Source organism: Scophthalmus maximus, chromosome 12, assembly GCF_022379125.1.
Source record: "Scophthalmus maximus strain ysfricsl-2021 chromosome 12, ASM2237912v1, whole genome shotgun sequence".
NCBI classification, from domain to species: domain Eukaryota; kingdom Metazoa; phylum Chordata; class Actinopteri; order Pleuronectiformes; family Scophthalmidae; genus Scophthalmus; species Scophthalmus maximus.
Window position 1 is genome coordinate 14,845,001 of NC_061526.1, and position 24,651 is coordinate 14,869,651.

Sequence of the window (24,651 nt, forward strand, 5' to 3'; positions counted from 1 at the left end):
TTGTGAGAGCACGTTGTAGGGACAGGAAATGGAAAACGCGCCCCAACCCCCAAACTTCTTTGCGTCTCATCCCCACACCCCACGATGAGGTGTCCCTTCAATGAACCGTTGGAAAGAGATTTAAATAACCGTGGGAAGAAAAATGATACCATTGCAGTTAAAAAAAATGCTTCAACTGCAACCATGCTCCAATTAAAACGTATTAATACAACTGCTGAGAAAACCGATTCGTGGTTTGTACATACTCCTCTGATGCAAAAATGTTGAAATATTCAGTATTTACTTTTATCTGATGTATCAAAGCAATAATACGATGCCCCTGTCTCGTCGCGTATACAATAGCAGCAGCTGATGGCTGGTGATGACACGGTGTGTCAACAGGAAATGGAAAACGAGCCCCCCCCCCCCCCCCCCCACCCCCCTCTTTGTGCCTCTCACTTGGGTTCCACTCAGAATCATGTGTCACTCCAAAAGCAGGGGGAGACAGGGAGGAGGTGGTTTGCAGAGCAGGGAGAGCTTGAACTTCACCGCTTGCACACACACACACACACTCACAGAAATACTCACAAGGACACACACTAACACACACTAGGAGAGCGCGTGTGTGACTGTGCATTGAGATGCTGACTGTGTATGATCCCACAAAACACCTCCCTCCCCTCCCAGAGCATCTGAATGCAGAGATGAAGTTCGACGTCGCCCAAGGATTTGTTAATTAGCTTGCCAACATCTGTCCACCCAATGCATGATGGGATTAGAATACACAAAAAAACATAACGCGCGGTGTGCCTGATCACCACCTTCCCGCAACAGCAACCGTAACAACAGATGTCAACCAACACCCCCCCCCCCCCCCCCCCCCCCCCCCCCCCCCCCAAACTACAGTACATAGCTGAGAGGCTTAAAAAAAAAAAAGAAGTAATTTTTGATGTGATCCTTGTTTAATTGATGCTAGCATGTCGTTGAATAATGCATGTCCTTCTCAAGGAGAGGACTGAGCGGCAATATTATGAGTGTATATGCATGTAGGTGGATGTGAAAGGGGGGTTGTATCTGCTGTGATGTGAAACTCATATCCTGCTTGTTAGGTCCTCCAAGGGCCTCCAAGGGAATTGATGAAATGATAACTTTTGCTCTTACAGAATGATTATGGGTGTGATTAGGGTTGTACAAGACAAAGCCTACAGGAGACGAAAAGAAGGGCAAAATGGCGAGGGGGGTCTGTTTATTCGTTTCTCTGCTAGAAGCTTTAGGTACACAGTGTTGGATGTGGTTTCCCCCTCCGACGTTGACAAATGAAGTAATTACATTTATGTGAGTGTGTGGGATTGATTCATCAACCAACACTCGCTTCCAAGAGCTTCTGATTTAATTGGGGAGCCGGTGACACATGTGATAACAGATCATTTTTGATCAAAATGAAATCACGTCCCCAATATCACGTACCGAATTCAATGCAGCCCGGAGTTGATGATGTACAATTTCAAATTCTAATAACGATTATTCTTAATTTGAGAGATGCAAGAATGAGGTTTTTGCTTGTTCGTTAGCGACGTGAAGCAAAGGCTTTCAAAGGAAAACTCATCACTGATATTTCAGTTGTTATTACAAAATGTGCATGCTGGTAAATTACACATTTATGAGATGTTCTGGAGCGCAAATATTACGAAGAATCAATTTACCCAAATAATAGATGAAATAACTCATTTTCTCACTAATCCCTAATGAAACTCTTCCTCCTAATATGCTACTTACTTGCAACAGCAAATACATTTTGTACGCCGCTCAGATTATTTTTTTTATGAACTTAATAATAAAAAAAAACGTTTTAATGAACATTCAAAAGTCACTTATTGTTTATACTGAGCATACCTGCACAGCATTCACAGCGAATGTGTTTGTTTTCTTTACAGTATCTGCAGGAAACTAAAGGATCATATTTTCATGGTTGTACTGTAAATAGGCAACTCAAAGCGAATGACTAAGGTTGGGGGATGGGGTACTGTCGGGTAGTTTCATTCATAACAATGCATCAAGTGTGGTATATCTTGTGTACAAAATATTAATTTGTCCAGTCACTAACTTGTACTGTTTTCCAATAAATGTAGCAGAGTAAAAAGTAAAACATCACTCCCAGAAACGTAACCACAGATTCTTAGTGGGCCGAACGTCATCACAGGTGCAACTCATGCATTGTGAAATTAAATTTGCATGAATGCGGGACATGATCCCCCGGTTACACAGTGTGTTGTATGCCGACCATTCCGGCAGAAATGTAATTTCAAGGAGACGGGGTTGCCTAGTGATATCTAGTCATGCAGGAAATTTGGAGTTAATCTGCAAATGGTATTGAGATGTCTGCCGCCAAGATTCCTACCTTCACCCCTACAGAATGGAGGTAAATTAGATTTTGTTTGCTCTGCTCAGAGGAAAAAAAGTAAGAAAAGAAAATGTTTTTGAAAAGATTCTGCCACATCTCTTTTCCGAAACAATAGCACTGTAACTCCAGACCAGGGGCCATTTCCACTTTTTTCTAACTATAATTTTTGAACACGTATATCACCTTTACCTCTCTAATTCGATGGCTGAAACCGCTTTTCTTTGGCGAGACATCCGATGTCAGATGGTAGTGATGATGATGATGATGATGAGTATCTTGCTCAAACAAATTCTAATCTTTGGTAGTGTCATGTATGTCTTGAAAAGGCGGTCATACCACACCTCGTATCAAACTTTCAGTGTCAGCATAGCCAGGGAACAGGGTGCAAGCCAGAGAGAAGAACTGGAAATGTCTTCTTTTCTCGTCCCTCTCATGTAATTTCACTGTCTTGTGTCATGTCAGTAAAACACCCTGCAATGGTTCTTTTCCACACTTTTTGAGTTTTGTCTGGCTCTCGCAGCTTCAAAGTGGCAATAGACAATCACTCGAACATGCCGTCAACAGGGATTATTTCTCCATCGGAAAATTGTCCCAATTAAAACTGTTAAAAGAGAAATCTCCACTTGGTCGAACAAAAGCAACACTGTCTGGAGGGCTCGGGCGACGTGACTCTTTAAAATGCCTGTTTCACCAGTGGGTTACCGCATATATATTCACACACTTCATTTTGTAATACATGGTACAGAAATTGATCGCATCTGTTCCAGACAATAATTATGGATGATATTCCCGTTTTTATGCCTGAGGTGGAATAATGTTTTCTTCAAAGTTATGCATTCCAGTATCAGATCAAACTATCTGAGGGAAAATGTGTCATTTTCACAAATGATGTGGAGATGACACGAACGACGATGTGACATGAACACTCACGATGTGAGTGTTACGTATCACAAAGGGTATTATCCGGCAGTTTACTTCGCAATGGTGTGCATTTGCATGACTTTCACCGATTGTGTCACATGCACATCACGCATTGTTGCCTATGCCCTGCTTTGAAGTTGTAATGAGCTCCTCAGCCCTGAAGAGGCAGGCGTAACTCACATGTTCTGCTGTCACAGTGACAATGGAGGGGTTTATCACCGCCAAAGGCTTGCGGGAGGGGGAGAGGGTGCACGGCGAGGAGCGCTGAGGAGATTGCACCGAGAGGAAATACTGGTGTACAAAGAGAGAGCGTGTGGAAGGAATGAGAGGAAAAAAATGTCCTCCGGCCTACCACACATGCGTAACCGCGGCATGTTTCAGCCTGTGGAGCAGCATCGGCCTGAGTTACCACCGCTGCAGCTCGCTGAGCACTGTCCCTCGCAGCAGAGCCCAGCCTCTGTCCCACGCCCCTTTTGCTTTCTCACGCTCTCCCTGGCGCTTGTTCTCTCCTGCATCTGTGCCTCCATTCCTGCATGTTGCTCCTCTCGCCCTCAGACCGCGTTAGAGGAGTTGGCGGCTGACGAGAGGCGGCTCAGAGGCCCCCCCCCCCCCCCCCCCCCCCCAGTTCAGACCAGGTATTGTCATTCAACTCCGGCGGTCCGATCTCGAGGAGACAGCTCTAAGTACGTCGGTTCACACCTGCCATAAGGATGCCACTTTACACGTGTCTCGATTGACCACTTGGGACTGGATCTCGCTTCCCCGCTCTGTATGCAAATATACGTGTGCGTAATTTGTGTCTGTGTGTGTGTGTGTGTGTGTGTGTGTGTGTGTGTGTGAGTGTGTGTGTGATTGAGATAGAGAGAAAGAAAGAGAGTGGGAGCTGAGTGACTCATTGCTTCTCTGTGTGCAGCTCTTCTTTGAAATAAGATTTTAAAAGAGTAAATCAACATGCAGCGATTAATGCATATGTTATAATACTGGGCGCAATTAAATCAATATATGGGCACAGGGAAGTGTCCAAATACTTTCTGTTCACACCGGCTAAAGGTAGAACTGACCACTCATGATCGGATCACCCGAGACAGCTGATAATACCGGTGTTGAACAGGGCAAGAAATGCAAAAGGGGTTGTATAGTTTGTTTTAAGTCAAAGTATTTAGCTTCACCTCTGGCAAAATAAATGTTTGGAAGTGTTTTTTGCTGTAAACTCCGAGTGTTGTTTTGCCTCGGTGCACTGTGGACTGGAGCGTATGGTATGTGCACGGCAGAGCTTTGAGCAGAAAAACGCTAATGACCATGCAATTATGCTGATGTTTACATTATTCACCATCTTAATTTAGTGTGTTATCATGCCTACATTTGCTAAGCAGCCCTACAAACGAAGTAAAGCTGAGTCTGACGGGACGGGAATTTGTTTTGTAGGTTTCTGACTGATTCTCTGGGAGGCACAACATTATACAGTATGTCAATCCAGTATTTGTTACTAGATGTTTCAGTCTGTTTCAGCTTATGTGGCTGTTTGCTGTTATATGAAAGCAGAGTATATGTGGGAGAGGGCCAGAGCTTAAAGTTGAGGCAGTGGTAGTTTTCAGTACGTAGGCGATCGGGGAACATACTGAACAAGCGCCACTAGTACCACTGGTGGTGTCTGCTTCCAGCATTGTCTCCGTTGGCCTGGAATGCAGCCGGGGCCCGATACACTCACACACACCGCCGCGAAGTGAGAGGCTTACTCCAAGTGTACACACAGTTAGTCTGTTGCATTAACATTAAGCAAAGTAAACGCACTCCATCTATCCAACTGAGATAGAATCTCGTAGCGCGACCGTGGTAAATCTGCGAGAAACTCGAAGTGCAACAGATCGGCTCAGCTGCTTACATCATCTGACCGCCTCATCTCTTTCCAGGCGTCAGCCTCCTGCAGCGTTCTCCGTCGTGTGGCCTTTTGCTTTTCCGCCGCTGAAGTGTGAGCTCAGGCTTATCCAGTTCAAGGATTTTTTAATCTTCACTTCCCCCTGAAACACCCCCTCATTTCGGAGGAAACTTGCGCATAGAGACTTTGCTGAGTTTTTAAGCTTTTGATGCCACACTGAACTTGCTGGTAATCACAGCCTGCACAGCAAATTCCTCATAAACCGTAACATGTAGCAGACTAACATCAGGCAAAATAGCACGTTTATCAAAAGGAAAAATTATTCAGTAAGACAAAATACTTTCTTACTGGTGGCCTTCTACCGGGGCGAGTACGTCACACTAAAACTTCTGTATCATGATAGCATACATGTCGGTGATTCCCAAATAGGGGGACTTCTGGCCCCAGTGGGGTATGCAGAAAGACAGTAGAGTAACCCAACTACCATTCACCTTCCAACTCATGACATCGATATTGTAATGTAACTGAAAAAAATAGTCATTTGAAGCACTTGAAAACTACAATACATTAAACGAAGGAGAGTCCATGAAATATAGTTCATTTGAGCAGAGAAATATCTCGAGAGCAAATCGTTCAAATAGTTTGCTGATTAATGAATAAATTCTCGAATTAGTTATACGGATGAATGGTTAAAAAAGTAACCAATGTCATGGAATGGTTCAAATGGCTAGTAGCCTAATGGATGAACAACTGGAAATGTTTGAAGTGGCTAAATTGTTCAAATAAAATAAAAATACACCTGCAGCCACTCTTGAGATTGAGATTAAGATGTAAAGATTCATAATCATGGGTGAATGGAAAGTAAATGGGGCCGTGTAAAGTCATACATGCACATGTTTAAATTATTCATCTGAATTACTGTATATGATTTATTCATGCATTCAAGTGATACGTTTGGAATCATTCGATTAGTGACTCTGTGCGCTTCCTTGTACACAGGGGTTGTTTTCCATTAAAAAATTGTCATCATCGCCTGGGCTACACTGGGTTCTCAAATAAAATCTTTACAGTACCTCCCCTTTTGGTTGCTTTTCACCAGCAGCCGCAAACCAGTTCATTGTCTCTGCGACAGATTGCATGCAACGGTGCCCGATAAATGAGGGCAAGCGCCTTGTAATCTCCATATCAATCCCGGATAGTGTCAGCGGGTCACGTGGTCAAGAAGGAGAAAGACATGGAAAAGGAAAGAGACGCAAGGAGAGAAAGACTGAGAAGGGAAAATTAAGAAATAGAAGCTTTTTTGTGAGTATGAACGAACTCTGTCCATTATTTAACCGAGCCATTTCAAATTGAAGGCCTGGTAATGCACCTTGTGGCACAGGGCCAGCAGAAGAAGACTGACTCACTGTCCGTCGTTCTCTAACAATCCTTGAAATGGTGCCCGAATCTCAGCCGTCTCCAACATGCGGGTGCAGACAGAGTGCAGCTGTCATTTTGGCCATAAACGGCCGAGCCCATTCATCTTGCAGAAGCATTAACATTGAATCGTGGCTGTCAGCATGCATTTCAACCGGGCCTTGATGTGGAGGTGGTGTGGCTGACAAGCGGGCAGCGAGGGAGGGAGGGATGGGATGGGAGGATGAAAGCAGGCAGGAAAGGACTGAGAGAGGGAATGAGGGGAGGCCCTCAAGGCCCCATAACAAGTTCTCGAGAGTTGGGCTGGTGAAACTTTGTGCCGCCATTATCTTGTTAAGTGCGGGAGTCATTGAAGGACACCAGACAATTGATTGAACGGACTTGACTTCAGCACAATTTCCTCCCTGCGGCGACATGTATCAACCAGGCCACGGGTCCCTATATTCCGCAGCTTAACTACCTCTCGGGCCTCCCACTGTGACAAATGGCTTCTGTCTCTTCTAATGTAATATTTGTTTCTACTTCTGAGAGCCTCTCGGCTACTCCACGCCGAGTCTGTCTGCCGACTGCTTCATTGTGTTAGCCGACTTTATTCCCAAACTGGCTGTCAATTGGTGGACCGTCTGAGTGTTCTCGTCTGTCTGTCTTTTGTCTCATTGCCTGCGCAGTCCTTTTTTTCTTTCCCCTCCCAAGTTCTTTCCACCGCTCCCACGTCAACCCTTTGCCCGGTCTGCCTCGCACTCACCGTCCCGCTGCCTCCCTCGTGCACGCCGTCCGTCTCTCCTTCCTCTCCCGCTCTCTCGTTCCCACTGCCTCTCCGCCGTCCTCCTCTTTCTTTTCCCTCTCTCCACCTCCCTCCCTCCCTCCCTCCCTCCACTTTACCGCCAAGTCTTTGCTCCAGATGCTAGCTGTCTCAGCTCCGTGGGCCGCGTCTCAGTGATGGGCCCCTCCAGGAATTCAAAGCACCATTCTGGCATTTTCTTCCGAGCAATTGCTTTTCGCAATAATAAAGGGGGAGTAGCTTTAGCATCTCTCTCCCTCTGAATGAGCTTACAGGCCCAAGGCAAAATAAGCACAAGTGTACATCCACGAATCCTCTGGAGGCAGGAGCACACCGCAAGCCCCTGTCCAGATTCTGACCTAATTAAGCCGCCTCACACAATTTACAGGATCGGTTTAAAAAAAACAAAACGTAACATTAATCATTTTTTCTTTGTCGAAAGGCTCTGGGTCTGAAATTCTGTCATTCTACTTTTATTCTAATGAGAAAAACCTACACTATATTGCCATCAGAGAGCTGCACAGCCCTTTCTTTGACTGTGACCTGTTGAGCCCCACAGCCTTACCTAGCCACCTACGATCTGATATGTAAATATTATACATGCAGTTTTAATGGTAATAAAAGTCACACCGTTGACACCACATTAATTCACAACAGGACACGGCGCGTTTAAGGTGCAATAAGCCATGGTGGCGGATGCGAGGATACTTTGCCTAACTGCAAACTCCGAACGCTTCACAATTTGTTTTCACATTAAGTAAATGTCACAGCATATTAGCATGCCATTATGGCGTACACGTATCTCGTAGGGCGGTGTCTGGTTGCAAAAGGTGCAGCCACAGATGACTAAGGAAACAACTAAGAAACAAAAACACAGACGAGGGCGACGTGTCGGGGATGAAATGACGGGAAAAAAAGTTAAATCAATGAGACGGGGAAGCTTCTTTTAATGCAACTGTTACTGCGTCTTAGATGAGCACCAACTGTTGTTGCTGTTAACAGTTGAGGCCATGAAGCAGCTGTGAATCTTGCTGGTTCACTACAGATCAAGCTGTGGGGGGGAAACAATATACTGACAAACACGGGGATGATGCTGACCTGATGCAGCATAAAGACTGCTATTCTTAAAAAAAAATTAAAGTAGGCTTATGTTTGAGCGGTCAGTTGATATGTGTAAGCACATACTTTATATGGACATGCTCTTTGCCACCAACAAATTTAATCACATTGTCCTTTTACTAAGTAGTCGTGCGTTTCTTTATAATCAATAGTTTTAACAAGAAGCAGAGAGACACAGTGTCTACAGTGTCTTAGCAATTGGGATTTATGTGTTTTTTCATGTTTTCCGCTATACCAGCAGCCTGAGCACAGCAGTGCTTTGAGCAGAGTACTGGGGTGAGGTCGAATTGTCAAATCTGCTTCGGAAGTTTCCTAAACCTTGACGTGACCCGGATGCATTTGATCAGCAGCCATGATGAGAGCTGTTCGGTTTCTCTAAATGCATAGGAAAGGAGCTTCAATGCCTCTTTTCCTATTTCCTTAATAAAAGGGTACACTGGACCTACCTATGCAAAAGGAAAGGAGATATAGACGCCCCACAATTCATGGCGGCAGCGGTATTTAACGTGACGCGCCACTTATCCGAAGTAGAATAAGAAGTAGGAGAGTATAAATATCAGCCAGATAAGACGCACGTCATCATGTAAGTTATCGTTACATAGGAATCATTTACATCCATTTCGACCGCCCCCCTGATGTCAACATGCTAACATGCTGCTGTTTGTCAGGCAATAACCAGTAATACTGCCAAATATTTAGGCTATACCAATGAATATTTAAGCTTTTAAAACTGTGAGTCATCACTGTCGTGGCTTCACTGGTGACTGAGAGCGCTGTCGTCAGCCCGGCCATGATTCACAGTATGTTAACCTCCCCGACAACCCCACTCCTGTTAAAAGCTTGTTAAAAGACACACAAAAAAAAGTGGCTTTGTGATTTCCACCTTTACTAATTAGCACCAAGCACAAAGTGCACCTCAGGCTTCTGAGAATGTCATTAGTTTCGCAGGGGTTTCGTCTCAAACTGAAGCACGGGCCGAATGAATACACTGACATGATAGAAATTAAAAATCTAAATGTAAAGGGATAAAAAATCCCTAACAAATGTCACAGTGCTGCATTAAAAATTGTTGAGAAATTCGTCGGCCTGCAGGTGGCGATGAAGGAAAAGTTCAGGGGATTGGCGAAGTCGGCGGGATGCATCTTTTGGAAAGCACGAGTGCAACATTTCAGGGCAACCCAGTCGCAGTCTGGACCAAAGACTCACTGACAGACATGATGTGGCTGACTTTTAAAAAGTTTGGGGGAATTCAAGGTGAAACAGCAAACTCCTTATGCAGTATAACAGATGTTTATTGTAGAAAAAAAAGGAAAAGGGAAATGTTGTTCAGAAACCAAGCAATCTACTTGTCAAATTCAGCACTATATGTCACCGGGGGAACAGGGTCCCTTGTTTGATGTAATTGCCTTTTTCCGCAGTTCGCAGTCTGCTCACATCAACCCATTTTTTAAAACTTATTGTATGATGGATGCCCATTGCCTCACATAAAAAAAAAACAACATATGCCTGAAAATCACAATCAACAAGCATTCCCCCGTAATTTTAAAACGTTGCACTGCAGCGAGTTGACACATGAGCGCAGGCTGCTCAGAAAAACCCAGCGCCTGTGGCCACACTGCCATCTCCCATTTAATGTCAACGGGTGCCCGCGCTCGCTGAAAATGATCCCATTGCTGCTTAATATTTCATGCTGTGCGTCGCAAAATTCTGAATACTCCTTCCTTGCCTTACCAAACTTGACGCCCTCCATCTGTGGCGTGCTCCCCGCTCCCCGGCCCTCCGCTTCAAATGGTACTCATCGTGGTGTTTAACTTTTACAAAGCTGCCTCCTAAAAAGCTGTTCAAATATGCATGCGGTCTCTGGACCCATTTGCGGGGGGTTCATAACGCGGCTGTTGGCTACCTCAGTGGAAAAAACTCAACAAGTTGACTGCCTTTATGAATTTGCGTCCCCAGGCCATTTGCAGCCATTTCTGCCGCTTTCTGACAGTGGAGCCCCCCCCCCCCCATGTCTCCCTCCCTGCAGAGGAAGAAGCTCCAGGCTATGCTGAAAATAGGATAAGATATTCAGATATGTGCATGTGTTCACCTACAAGTTCTTGCGTTTTTTTCGAGGTCAGCTTCGAGTCCCTTTTTTTTTTTTTCTTCTTTTTTTTTTTCCTTGGCTGGTAAATCAGATCAGCCTCGCAAGGTTTTCTCAGACACCCCCCCGACAGTAATTTGTGTACGTGTGCATGCGCGCGAACACACGTGAGCCTCCTCGCGTCACCGCCTATGGTGAGACAAATTGTTCTAAGCTCTTAGGGCGATGAGGTGAGACGCCTGGGCGGGTCACACCGTCTTTTTGTCTCTCTCCGCGGATGGCCCCCCGAGCAGCAGTTCTCAGTAACAGTCAACGATCCATCGATATTTTTTTTTCCGGCCGCAGAACAACAGCGACTCATAAGCAAACAGTGGGGAACACAGAGGAGCACGCTGAGAAACAGAGTCCTCTCACGGGAAAGGTTTGGAGCAGCGGTGGAAAGCCTCGCTCCCTAACAGCGGAGGAGTGTGTGTTCATGCACGTGTGTGTGTGTGTGTGTGTGTGTGTGTCCCCGTCCCCGTCCTCTCTGCATTCTTTAAATCTGTGCCCTTGCCCGCCGACGTTCACGTATGTGCAAGTAGGTCATGGCCGTTTGCCTTTTTTTGCTGCGCGACCCTGAACAACGGCTTTGACGCAGTCGCGCTCGACCGTGCACCGGTGTAACCTGTATGTCTGCTCTGATGCTCTATGTTCATTAATAGGTCTCGCGTACGCGTTTTTTGCCCCCAGAGCATCCCCGTACTGCATGTGCAGTACGGGGATGACTCCGGCTGCTGGACTGAATCGGCACTTTCGAAAAGCAGCACATTTCCCACGCTGCTAAAAAAAAAAAAGGCCTCTCTTGCTTTTCTTCTTTATACATCCCTCCCTTTACCCCCCCCCCCCTCCTTACGCTGTATCCCTGTCTTCCCCTTATCCCCCCCCCCCCACGTGTCTCTTTTTGCAAGTTCAAGCCAGGAGCGCAGCCATGCTACATGCCTCGGCTATCCAAATCTAAGATTAGCATACTGATTAGCCAGCCTTGGAGGATCCATCTTCGCCCCTTCCTCTGAGCTTGCACGTTGCTCGCGAGCTCGCGGCCTCATGAATGCATAATGGCACCGTCGGCAAACAAATGCATGGCTGAGAGCTTCCAGACGAGGGAGCCGGAGCACAGAACACGTTGGGAGTTTTTTTTTTGGGGGGGTTTTTTCCTCTCCATTTCATTCATTTCTCTCCTTTGTAATCCAATCAGAGGGCACTACTGGAACATTCGGTTGTGATTAGAGTTTCCAACAGCGGCTTGTGGAGGGAGCAGTTAAATTGTTGAGCTGTTGTCATTCGTCTTTCTCTCTCTCTCCCTCTGCCCCATGCTCATGTCCTTCCGTCTGATTCTTTTCAGTTTTCCTTTCCTTTTTCATCCTTTTCTCCAAACCTTCTTTTCATCAGTCCCTCTCTCCTCCTCTCCCTCCTTGCATACCCGCCTCTCCTTTCCCCCTCCCTCTTTCCCCCCCCCGCACCTTCTCGTATCAACGCATTAGTAAAGGGATACAAAGCCACCTCCCGCCTTCATCTCGCTCAGCGCCTCCTCCTCTCTCCCTCCCTCTCTCCGCCACCTTTTTTTCCGCTGTCTATCCCTCTCCCCTTCAATCTTTGCCTCCTCTGAAGGGCCTGAGTGTGGACGGCACATCGTGTGAAGTTGGATGTTGATTCTACGTGACAGGCACCGTATGAGTCATAGCCATAATCACAGAGCCCCCCTCCCCACCTTTGACTGCAACAACAAAGCAGCACTGTGAGGTTGAAATTGTCCTTGGTGAAAAAAATTGCGTCACAGTGCACAGCATGCATGCAAATTATTACAGTGTGTACAGTATTACAATTTTTTTGCCCCCCCCCAGTCATTCAGAGTCATTCAGACTAGTGAAAAGTAGAATACAGTACTCCAGTTCACTAAAAACTCAAATAAAGGCACGTGGCTCAGAAGAGAAATACGAGTCGGACAATATTTGCACAAAAGCCTCTAAATGCATGCAGCCACATGATGCGTAAATACTGCATGTGCATATGTGTGTGTGTGTGAGTGTGTGTGTGTGTGTTTGTGTGTGTGTGTGTGTGTGTGTGTCTAAAGCCAGTTTAGCACACATTGATTTTGTCAGGAAACAGAACATGCGTCGATGGCAAAGGACCAATATGGTACACTACAAACTACACCAACCAATTCAGACAATGATAATACAGTTATATGCGGTGGAACTAATAAGATTAACTGATTAGTCGATCAACAGAAAACTAATTAGCGACTGTTTTTCATAATTTAGCACGCAAGGCGTGACAAACATTTGATATGCTGCAGCTTCTGACGTGCGAGATTGTGTGGGGGTTTTTTTTTGCTCCTTTCGTCACATTAAAGAAAATCGAAAAATGTATAATATAAAGTTTTGGAATGTTCGTTGCACATTCGCAGTTATTTTTGACTGTTTTATGTTGTTATTTAGACAAAGTGGTTAATCAACAGACCATAATCAATAACAAAATAATCATTCTTTGCAGTCCTATGACATAGAGTCCTTGGAATGTTAACATTTTACAGTCAATGTCAATTTCAAACATGGGCAAAGGACAGAAGTTTAACTTCTCCAGACATACGGAACCCATCATATTGTAAGTGAAGAGAAGAGAAGAGAAATTGAAGAGGAGGTCAATTTGACAGCGAAAGAAATGGAAAGGAGGAGACAAGAGTGAAAGAACCAATGCTGCGGAGATACAGACTGACCACAACACCAAAGCACAGGAGAACAGAGTAGAGGCGAGGGTAAGATAAATATGACGAGAGGACAAAACTGAAAGACGGTCAAACGAGAAACGGAAATGGATGAGAGGAAACACAAAAGCTAAAAGAGAGAGGGAGAGAGAGCAGATTGGAATCTTCTGAGCTAGTAGCGGGTACGAATGATTGGAGATGTATCAGTCAAAGAGACCACAAGCTACGACTAAAGAAAGAGCTGAAAGGGAAGCAATAGCAGCAAGGGGGCCTTGGGGTTTATTCTGATAGACAAATAGTGGTAACAAGAAAGACATGCATAAATGATGTTATCTTACTCGACTGTTTTCTACAAGCGGCATTTGAGACTCGTATGGCACCACACACACATCTGAGCAGAGGCGGCTATTGGAGAGGAAGCACAAGGAGTCAAAAGATCACCATTTCTCACATTGTTAAGTTCGAGAAGGGGCTGCGGTGTGGCCTGGTCGGAGGTCGAGCTCCTCGGTAGGGGTGGGGTGGGGGGTGGGGGGGGGTTGGTTCAAAGACTGCTGACTGAAACAAACATCCAAGCGGCATTGATTGGACAGGAGCAGCGGATCAATCGACATGGCCGGAGGCACCATCGGAGAAGAAAAAGACCCCCCTACCCAGAAGCTTTCACCCTCATAAACCAAACCCCCTCCATTGATTAACCTGCGCCCCTGCGCGTTCAAGAAAAGAAAACTCAATCTTCTGTCCATTGTGGGGAAAGGTAAAAAGAAAAGGGGCCACTGTACATCGGGCAACAGCGGGAAAATGATCACGCAATGAAATCTGCCACTTTCCCCGACAACACCGGCAGGGCTAATGTGCTCAAAGACGAGATTATTACATTGATCATTAGCTCGGCAGCTAGTGTAATTGCCCCAGTCTTTTTTTTTTTTCAATGGGTTTGTCATGTACCATTTCACATATCCTCACGTTTTTCACACGTAGCAGACCGGAGCCTGGTGCGCCAGCTGGACGTCTCCCTCGCAAGTGACTCAGATGAGAGAAGGGGAGCGAGGGAGGGAGAGGGGGGAGGTGTGAGAGCCAGGCGACGAGAAATGAAAAAGACACACTCGGCCAGAGAACAAGTGTCGGATAGAGAGAGAGAGAGAGAGACTGTTTTGACTGTGGGTGTATGCGTGCGTGCTTGGATTCAATTGCCTATTAAGGTTATCCTCAGGCTATAGTTGCGTTACAGCCCGGAGCAATTTGAGTCCAACTAAACGGGAATTATTCATAAATAAAACGTCTGAGGGGGTTGGTTTTTTTTTTTCTTCAGTTGTGTCTCTTGTAAATTCTCTCTCTCTCAATATATATATATATATATATATATATATATATATATATGTTTCATCCTCTGTGACCAGTGTTTAGAGCAGACACAATATGACAGACAGATGATACATGACTGTCTGACCTCAGTAAGTCTGTCTGACAGAAACACAACCCGCAGGCGTGTGTGTGTGTGTGTGTGTGTGTGTGTGTGTGTGTGTGTGTGTCAAAGAGAGGAAAAGAGAGAGAGAATGAAAGGGAGTCAAGTGAGACTTAATTAGGCCTCTGGCACACTTTAAGTTCATCCCCCCGATTCAAATAAATTGTGTTTTCACCAGCCAATAAAAAAACACACATTCCCCCTCATATCCAAGCCCCCTGCTCTCCCCTGCTGGTGCTGGTGCCTGGTGAGAGCAGGAGGAAAATGACTACGGCAGTGCGTGGGTTTTAGTTTGAGTGTGTGTGTGTGTGTGCGTGTGTGTGTGTGTTCGTGTGGGTGGCAGTGCCCCCCCCCCCCCCAATAATTGAGGGACAACTGTTAGTGGGATCAATACGCACAAGAGCCATCGCCAATACCAGTGGCATGATTCTGTGGCCTGAGCATCTCCACATGACACGGTCACCCACTGCGCAGCGGCATCTGCGCCCGACGCCTCCAAATACCAATATGATTTGAAATGGGGCGGGGGGGCTGCGGGGGGGGGGGGGACTTACCGCAGTAGAGAACAAGCAGCGCTGTCAGAAGCACCACAGCCCAGAAAGTTGACGACATTCTCGGCCAGCGACTGGCGTCTTTGCGTCTCGACACCGGAGCCATTGGACGCGCACAGGCGCTCTCCTCCCGAGGGAGACGAATCGAACAGACGAGGGGTTTAAAATCTCACAATCCGGCGCGGCCCCTCACAGTGCCCATATCTCCGCGTGTAATCCAACAAGGGACGGAGAAGACAAGACGGGTCGAGATCGAGGGGCTGACAAGGAAGAGCGGCGGCGTGCTCATTCGGTAGTCGCGGGTCGCCTTGTGCGCGCAAAAAAAAAGAAAAAGGTCACATCTTCCTCAGGAATTCCAGATGGGCGAATCAGGCACGGCTCTCTGTTGAATATTCATTCATTCGCGAAACACAAGTTGGCCGACGCGCCGTCAGTTGTCCCGAGGTGTGTTGACGCGTTTCTTTTACGTCCTGCGCCTCATTGGAAAGGGAGCGCGCGGCGCGCCGGTGTTCTGGAGATGGCGTTGAGTTAATGCGCGGAGTGTTCAATCATTTGTTCCGCAGCGTCGTAAAAACACGACAACAATGAAAAAAAAAGAAGAAGCCCTCCTTTCACCTGTGGTGGGCTTTTCCACGATTTCGTCCAACCTCACGCAGCCCCGCCGGCACAGTCCCGAGACCGGCGAGCGAGCAATAAACCGGGTCCCTAATAAAATCCGCCCGGGCAGCTGAAGGAGGAGGGCTGGTCGTAAAAGAGGAAGAAGAAGAAGAAGAAGAAAGTCCCTTAAGCTTTTTTGGGGGTGGGGGGGCACGAAGTAAGACGGAGATCAGTGTGTGTGTGTGTGTGTGTGTGTGTGTGTGTGTGAGGAAAGGGAGGATGGAGAATGGATGTGCGGAGGCAGAGAGAGACGGTGGGAGGTGAGGAGCGAGCGAGAGAGAAAGAGGAAGAAAAAGTGCGCACGGTCCGACTCCGGGTGATTTTTGTCCAAAGTGAGTAGAAAAAAAACCCACCAAAATCACATAATCGATATTACGTCAGCAGTGAGTCCCTGGAGTTCGCGGTTCGCAGCGACATGGCAACGGCGTCGACGCTGTCACACGAAGAAGAAAAAGAAGAAGAAGAAGGAGAAAAAACAGTTTGCAGCATCGGAGATCGTTGTGACTCACGGGCTTTGCAACGTCCTCACATTGACTGTTTGTTTGATTTTTGGAATCGATGGATATTGAGCGATATCTTCCCCACCCCTTGCAACGTCTTCCTCCAGCAGCAGACGCACGATTCACACACGCACACTTTTTTTTTTTCTTCCCATAGGCCTTATTATGTAATCGATCCAGTCAAATGGTATTTCTGCGATGTCTCTCCATTTTTTTTTAGAAAACGGTGAACGTTTGTGACAGGAGCAGTTACTGTCCATGCTTTAGTATTTGCCACTGAATATGAGGAGCATGTTGGACTTTATTGCCACCATGAGCCCAATGACGTTATCATCATCAAAACGATACTCTGTGAAAAATGCTGCAGGGCAGTGGTGGGGTTGAAACAAGTTAATGTATATATATATATATATATATATATATATATATATATATATATATATATACTTTATATTTCTACTTCAATGTATTTCAGTGGAAAACATCAAAGTACAAACCGTGAAGCTGAAATCTTTGGTCAATTTGGGCGATTCAGATCTTGAGAAAAACGCAACTGTGCCACATGTGATCGATACTTCGACTCGAGTAAGATCGATCCCAAGCGGAGAATTTTGTAACCCCTTTGTGGAGGAATTTCTCCAATGCAATACTGTAATATTAACCGCACTCCAGTGAACGTCTGAGTGCGTCATGCGCCACAGCGCGTTCAGCACCACGGACAGCGCCATCGCGTTCAGCACCATGGACAGCGCCAGCGCCAGCTTTTGTGGACAGAGTAACGGAGCGCGTTGGTACCACGGACAGCGCCTCCCCCCTACGGAGGACTCAGTGGGGGCTTCAGCACCACGGACAGCGCCCCCCCCCACGGAGGACTCAGTGGGGGCTTCAGCACCACGGACAGCGCCCCCCCCCCCACGGAGGACTCAGTGGGGGCTTCAGCACCACGGACAGCGCCAGTTCCTCAGCACCGGTTGCCAGTGGACACTCCGCTGAGCGCTTCTCCCGCCAAGCTGGGACTGGCTCCGTCATGCAGGCTGCAGGGGGGGGGGCTCTGTGCATTCACCTCGCCCCGGCCCTGCCGTGCATACTAAAGTCTCGACCCCCGCTGCTCTCCAGTGTTGTCCTAGTGTGCTCCTCCTCGGGGAGCAACCGTGCCTCAGTCATTAGGACGAGCCGGAAATAGTGCAGCTTTTTTATTGGAGCTAAGAGAGATGCAATGGTTGCTTTAGTTATGTAGTTATGTGCCACTGGACTGGAGTTCTTGTAAAAGCACACTGTAAACCCCAATGGGGGGGAGGTCATAAAATTGTTAATTGCTGTATGTGTCAGTGGCAGTCCTTGTCAATGTCTACATCTATATGTAAATGCCCTACTGTGTGAAAAGTAGGGATGGCACGATACCACTTTTCGTGTCCGATCCGATACCGATCCTGCAACCTTGAGTATCTGCCGATACCGATCCGATACTAATCTGATTCAATCTTTTCCCCACTCTTAAAATAAAATATTAATAATGCATTGTTTAGGAGGCACTTTACTTGCCATCTAAAACATCATACTCAACTGTAGGACAAATAATCACGCCCCTAAAGGAAGACACACTTAGCCAGAAACATGACTGAGTTATGGAACACTGCTTATTTATTTCTCACAGAACTTTTGGCAGAATGTTTTATGGTCGGCACCATTCAAACAAGCAAAAAAACTAATTGAACTGTAAACTGTTAATTAAATAATATATTATATAACATATAACATATTAAATAATAGGAGGCATGTCGCCTCTTGCGACGCTGTCATGTCAGTGTGCTGTGCCACCGACCATATGGCGAGGCCAAAAGTCCGCTTGGCACAAGCACACAAAGCTAACTAAACACGCACAGGTTGATTCAAACAGTCATACTTTGAATGCAAATATTAGGCAAATGAGCACATATGCATGTCGTTATGTTTTTTCTCACCCACAAACAGCCATTTGCTTTCAACTTGGATATATATAAGGCAGCAGCCATGGCCAAACACGTGTTATCCCTCGTCTTTCACTTTTACATAACATTTCTAAAACTCGAAACAGAGGGAGGCACACAAGGTATGGACACACTGAGTCAGACATTTCTATTTTGGAGGGTGTTACTCAGAATTTCAGAGTTGTACAAAAAAGATACTGAGTGACGCATGGGTCTTTTTTTGTGGGGGGGGCGGGGGGGGGGGGGGGGGGGCGTGAACCATAATGAAACATTATCTTATTCCCTCCCGACATTAAACCAACATTTCTGTTGACTCTCCGTGTTTTCCGCCAGCGTGCGGCGCTCGGGTGCTGGCCCGTGTGGTGGTTCAAAAAGGATTTCGACAAAATATCTGAGGAGCTTCAATGTCGTTTCTAAAACGCGGATGAGTTCTTCAAATTGAAATATCTGCAACTGCTGCCAAGTGCGACCTCTTTGAAACATCAGATAAAGAAGAATGTGATCCCCACCACCCCCAGTCCTATAGCAGCGAGTCTCTCCGCAGACTAAGACGAGTGGAAGTGTCAGCCGCAAAGAACGCGCTTGAATGATATCTGTGACTGACGTGGGCCACGAAGGACGTTCTGTTGTTCCTTTTTTTTTTTTTTTTGCTCACTCGATGCTCGATGATGCTTTTGAAGTGAAATGGGATCCAAAGATGATATTCAAGCTTGAATTTAATATGACCTAAGTGTAATCATAGCAAATTGAATCAACAGGTGGCATCTCAAAAAAAAAACCTGAAACACCTTCAGTATTTCAGGAACAATGTATGTCCCTTAACACACTTACACAGTGACTGCTGGGCACTGGAATACTGTGTACTACTGATTAAAATGAATTAAAATGTGTAAAAAATCACAGTAAATACAACTATGACGTCTCACTCCCTATAGCTACTGTGCCCCCAGTGATCCGGGATTGCAAAGTTTATGTCGAGGCTTTAGAATTTAGTCCTGGACCATGTAATCTGTTGAATTTGAAGTGTCCCGCTGAAACAAAACCTCAACACTGTGAAGCAAAAAAAGCTGCAGAAGACAAAAAAAACAAAGGGTAACAATCAGCGGGCCGCCGCCAAGTTTTGAAGCAACAGCCGAATAAAAAAGGAAGTACGAGGTAAACGCGCTCTGAGGCCTTTTTGACCTTGGCTGGGTACCTCCGCCTCCGAGTCATTGTTCAAATGTTAGTCATTCATTCATTTGTTATTAACTGAAATACCTTCTTTTTTTTCTACCTACTTAACTTCAGTTGCTAACTAAACAAAACGAGATATGACATATTGATTAGTGAGCCGAAGATGCTGGTATTTGCTGAACCGATATCCACAGACCCCCCACACCTCCTCTCCATGGACTCCGGTACAGATCTCTATGCTTCAGGTTGTTCTTCTAACCCTCTCTCAAATACATAATTTGCCAAATTATGTATTTTTTTGATTTGTCTATGTGCACACATCTTCTTCTGTGGTTTTTCAAATGGTCACAGTGGAAACAGGTGGGCCCGTTGAAAATGCTGAATGAAACACCGCATTACATGTGTCATCATGAAAAGCAACATTATGAAGGAGCAATGCCATAATACAATTAAATTCATATCAAATATATATAAAACTCTTAATATAAGAATGATGGAATCGCTGTAATGAGTTGACTTTTAATTCTTTCTGTAGGAAATTCACAATTTCATGGCTCATTTATATTAAACCATTCATGTAATGGCTTCTTTTCATAATGAATGGCGAGATTATATACGCTCATTGAAGCCTTTTGTGCTTCACACGTTCAACTCTCTCATCGATTAGCCTCCTGCCGCACCTTCTCGACAGATTATTGGTGACATTGATTTTTCGTTGAGACATTGCAGCTCAGTGACCTTAAGGCAAAAATAACCTTGAACAGCTGTATAGTGTGACCCTGTAAGGAACAAAAGCAGGGAACTGTAACAACCTTTAACACGATGATACAAAACCCTTTCCAGAAAAACAATTTTTTCTGTGGTAAAAGGCAACTATCACCAGGACACCGGATCGGTGTAAAAGGTTTGATATGTGTCGCACTTTGCCTGGTAGGGGGCCTCAGGAGCTCGCAGCCTGTCAGGCGCTCACTGTATTTACTGTGAGCCTAACAAGCTGTTTCCCAGTGACTGATAACTTTAAAATATTTCTATTCCAGGATACACTCATACAGTGTCCCAATTGAATTGGTGGATGCCGATGAGCGGCAGGCTGGTTGCACTAGTCCGGTATTTACAAGGTCACACTTTCACACAAGGTCAATCTGAGTTTTTTTTTATAGATGACAGGGGGCTTTTTTTTCTCTGCTGAGGCGCATTCCAAAAATGATGGAACATCCGAAGGATCAACAGGCAACCTTCTTGTGCAATCATGAACATGTAAAATAACACGTGTATCGTGCGAGCCTAGCAGCAGCAGCAGCAGCAGCAGCAGCAGCCGCCGCGTCGGTAATATAAAACCTGGTGGGGAGCTTCTCCCTCTCTCGGCGCCGCTGCTGAGCTCCTCAGTGTGGGAGCATCCGAGACCTGACCTTTCTCTCTTTCTCTCCCTCTCCCCTTTTCCTTTGATCCGTCCAGACACAAGCTGCTTCCCCCTTTATTGGGCCACCAAGGAGGGCTTTGAACTTAGCTTGCCACTCAGTGATTTAAGCGTACAAAGTCTTCTCCACAGCAGGCCCCTCTCCGACTGTCATGGATTAAGAGAAAGGGGGGGGGGGGGGGGCAGGATGCCTTTTCAACTCTCGGAATATCTGCGAGACAGTGGCTCACCACACAGAGCGAGGAAGAAAGGGATCCAAGACCTAACGCTGGAGCCGGAACAGCTTCACAGAGTCAGCCAGTTAATTGCTGCGCTGATGACGCCTTATAGCACCATATAGTAGCATTTCTCAACGCCAATGTCTTTTCATTTCGGCTTTCAACGGAAAATAATAAGAGTTTGACATAAAAGCTTTGGGATGGAGATAAATGACTGTAATGAGATAATATGTAAGTATTTGACGATATGATCTTGATCTGATGATAGCGTCGGGTACAAGTATGAGGGAACGCCAAGTTCAAGTCTCCAAACTTGGAGACACACGGTTTCCACTGGACATCCATGAAATATGATCATATTATATCTATATTTTGAGTGGCTTGATCTCTCAGGTCTTGTCATATGAGATGAGAAAAAACATTAAATCATTGATGCATGCTGCCATTACAATGCAACAGATAACATCTCCTTTTTTTTGATTTACTGCTTGTGTGTGAAAAAATAATCTAGTTTCATTTATTTGCGCAATTTATTACTGTGTTGCTCAGACGGTTCATGAGGCCCAAGCCATCATTTTAACATTTCGGTCCAACACTCAATATCCTGTTTCAATCTGTGTATAATTATATTTATATTTATTTTTTTCTTTTGTCTGTCAGGTAATGCATCATGTGTTCACGATGTGGAATTGAAACATCAACGCTCCGCTCCTCAATCTGCCACAGCGGCGGGCGCGGAACATCCAGCCATGAGACGATATGATGATGCAGTGTTATTACCCTCTGGTCATCTATTGGAGATGTGTGACTGCGATCGAGGCACATTCCATCCCGGCACCTCTCTGCTGACATCCCTGATTATCCCCCCCCCCCCTTGTGTGTCTCCTCCCACATATGTGGAAAGTAATCCGATTCTGACATTACAGACGATGACGTCGATGGCGATGATTACATGCATGAGATGAATGACCCCTCATCGCTGGCACATCTCACAAGGCGACTTAACCAGAGTTGCAGTGGCTGGTGAACTTACTCGTGTTCTCTCTTCTCCCCCCCCCCCCGGCAAATTAACATTTGGGCATAGCCTCTTGACTAATGGACACAGAGCCGAGGGGGATAACATGCCTTCCAGCAGCAGGGATGAGTGCTGATCCTGAGTAAACAACACGGTGGGAACAGAGTGACCCACCTGTTCCGAACCCCCGTGTCTCTGTTGTCCTTTGCAAATGGATAACAGGTGCGTCTGCTCGTGTCGCCTCCTGGCTTGGCGCTTTGCCGAAAAGCTCGAAGAGAATTAAACGGAGAGAGAGAGAGAGAGAGAGAGAGAGAGAGGCAACGCGTAACATCACAACTGTAATTGAAAAGAAGAAAAAAAAAGGTAAGTTAGTTACAAAACCACACACACACGCACGCAATCACTTCAACAATACCAGTATTGTTTCTTTTATATTATCCTGTGTGTTAAGACACAACCAGTTACAATCTAGACGTTGCGTTTCTCTGGCTGCATAGTGCATTTTTAAGATTTTTATTACATTTGAGCCTTAATAAATGTGAAATGAGATGAAACCAAAAACCCAACGTTAAACCCGGTGAGTGCACAAGCCAAGCTGAACACACAAATGACAAACTATATGAAACTATATGCAAATAAGAAAAACGACTAAGGCTAGTTGATCTATCTATCTATCTATCTGTCTGTCTGTCTGTCTGTCTGTCTGTCTGTCTGTCTGTCTATCCATCCATCTATTAAGCCCCACACAATGTCGGACACAAACTTATTATTGTCTTATGTCGTCAATGTGATAGTTTGATGTATTGGAAAAAGTAGAAAGGTATATTCTGAGATTTGCATTCTGATATTTAGATGAGAATATTGACACCACTCTGCTGTCACTCCTATTTCAAACTATACACCAAAGAAACTGTTAGTTTAGCTATGCACGAATGCTGGAAACAGGGGGACGAAGCTTCGTCTCGCAAATGTTTCATCTTTAATCTCCTCATGTATGATTCTTCCACCTGAAACCCAAAGGGTGAGCGATCTTTCGTCACATCTTTGGACAGAGCTAGGCTAACTGCTCCCCCTTGTTTCCAGGCTGGAGGATAAGCTAATCGGCTGCTATGGCTGTCTTCATATCTGTCTCGATGGCAGAGGTTGCCATGGTGAGAAAGGATGCTTTCTGCTGCTGCTGGAAAGTGGGGAGAAAAAAAAAAGAAATAATCAGTCAAAACAGTGTGAGCAGTTAGACTCAACTTTTAATCTCTGACCCTAAATCAACAATCTCATTCAAGAGGGTCGACCCCCTGACCCGTGATTCAAAAAACACCACAGTTCGTGTTCGTATTTGCCCTCCGACGACAAAGGGCAAAAATACGGGCCGTTTGCCCGTCACCCGCCTCTGACCCCGATCATGCTCGAACATAGATTATCAACCATAGTAATGAACCGCTTGCTCCAGATTTGACCTTGTTGATTGTTTTCCAACATGGAAACAGGCTGTATTATTTCCCCCCTTTTTCTCCATTGGAATCCTTCCGTCTGAATCACTTCTCTCCACCACTCGCAACTGCTCTCTGCGTCCCCGTCCCCCCGCTCCCCCACCCCGATATTTCCCCCCTCCCCATTCCCAGCTTTAGTAGGATTTCACACGGCATCCATCCGCAGCCGGAGCGCTGCAGGTAGCCCATTTGCATAGATTGTTGCGAGGACGGTAATTGAATGGAAGTGCTCTCGGAAAAATCGCGTCGGAAATCATCTTTGTCGCGAGTGACGCTCCAGTCATGGCAGATGAAAGGGGGTTTTTATGATCCCATTACGGGGCCCTTGTTGCGGTGACGCGGCCGCCACCGTTTGCTCCTGACGCTCCGTTTTGTGTTTTTTTTTACTGTGGGGAGAAACATTTTAATAGGATCCCGAACAATGACAATTATCTGCAGGCGATTCCTCTTTCTTCTCAACAAGTCCCATTGATTGCATTTAGAGTCTCTGAAATGGAGTATGGAGAATGCTTTACGTCGACGACTCCCAAACTAATTTGCATGGTAATGAATACATTTCCCTGGGAATGTGAAATGATATCCCACGTGAGCTTTTTCCCTTTGGAAGCAGTGTTACGAGATACTTGGAAATAGAAGTCTGGGAATAGGGGGTGGGCACGAAACAAGGCTCTAATCAAAGCCATTGTGTGTGGAAAAATTCCCGTCGGTTTAACTATGCCAGGCTCGGTCTAAAGCCTGTAAAAGGGCCATTTATAGCAGGGGGAAACTGTGCCTCCTCGCCGAGGCTTAACTGATGGATATTGTTCCACCGAAACAAGACTGAGTCTCAATGAAAAACAAAGCTCCTTTTTTTTTTTTTTAAAATGCGATTGATTTCTAAATGGC

The 24,651-nt window shown here is 45.7% G+C and overlaps 1 protein-coding gene and 1 long non-coding RNA gene across 6 annotated transcripts in view; one reads left to right on the plus strand and one right to left on the minus strand.

The window, feature by feature from the left end:
* The window catches only part of LOC118317899 (chemokine-like protein TAFA-5), a 122,755-nt gene extending 106,166 nt beyond the window's left edge, over positions 1-16,589 (minus strand). Inside the window, exon 1 of one of the 2 annotated variants that reach the window (XM_035647027.2) lies at positions 15,336-16,589. In XM_035647027.2, the coding sequence (XP_035502920.1) occupies positions 15,336-15,438 (103 nt within the window). In that variant the 5' untranslated portion in view covers positions 15,439-16,589. The remainder of the gene's footprint in view (positions 1-15,335) is intronic. The other variant, XM_035647015.2, reaches the window with a different exon arrangement.
* LOC124849336 overlaps positions 1-22,632 on the plus strand; it is a 279,602-nt gene extending 256,970 nt beyond the window's left edge. For 2 of the 4 annotated variants that reach the window (XR_007031938.1, XR_007031939.1), the window contains exon 8: positions 21,925-22,630. This is a non-coding gene — a long non-coding RNA (uncharacterized LOC124849336). Of the gene's footprint in view, positions 1-21,924 lie in introns of all 4 variants that reach the window. The other 2 variants (XR_007031941.1, XR_007031940.1) reach the window with 2 other exon arrangements.
* The last annotated feature ends 2,019 nt before the right edge of the window (positions 22,633-24,651 follow it).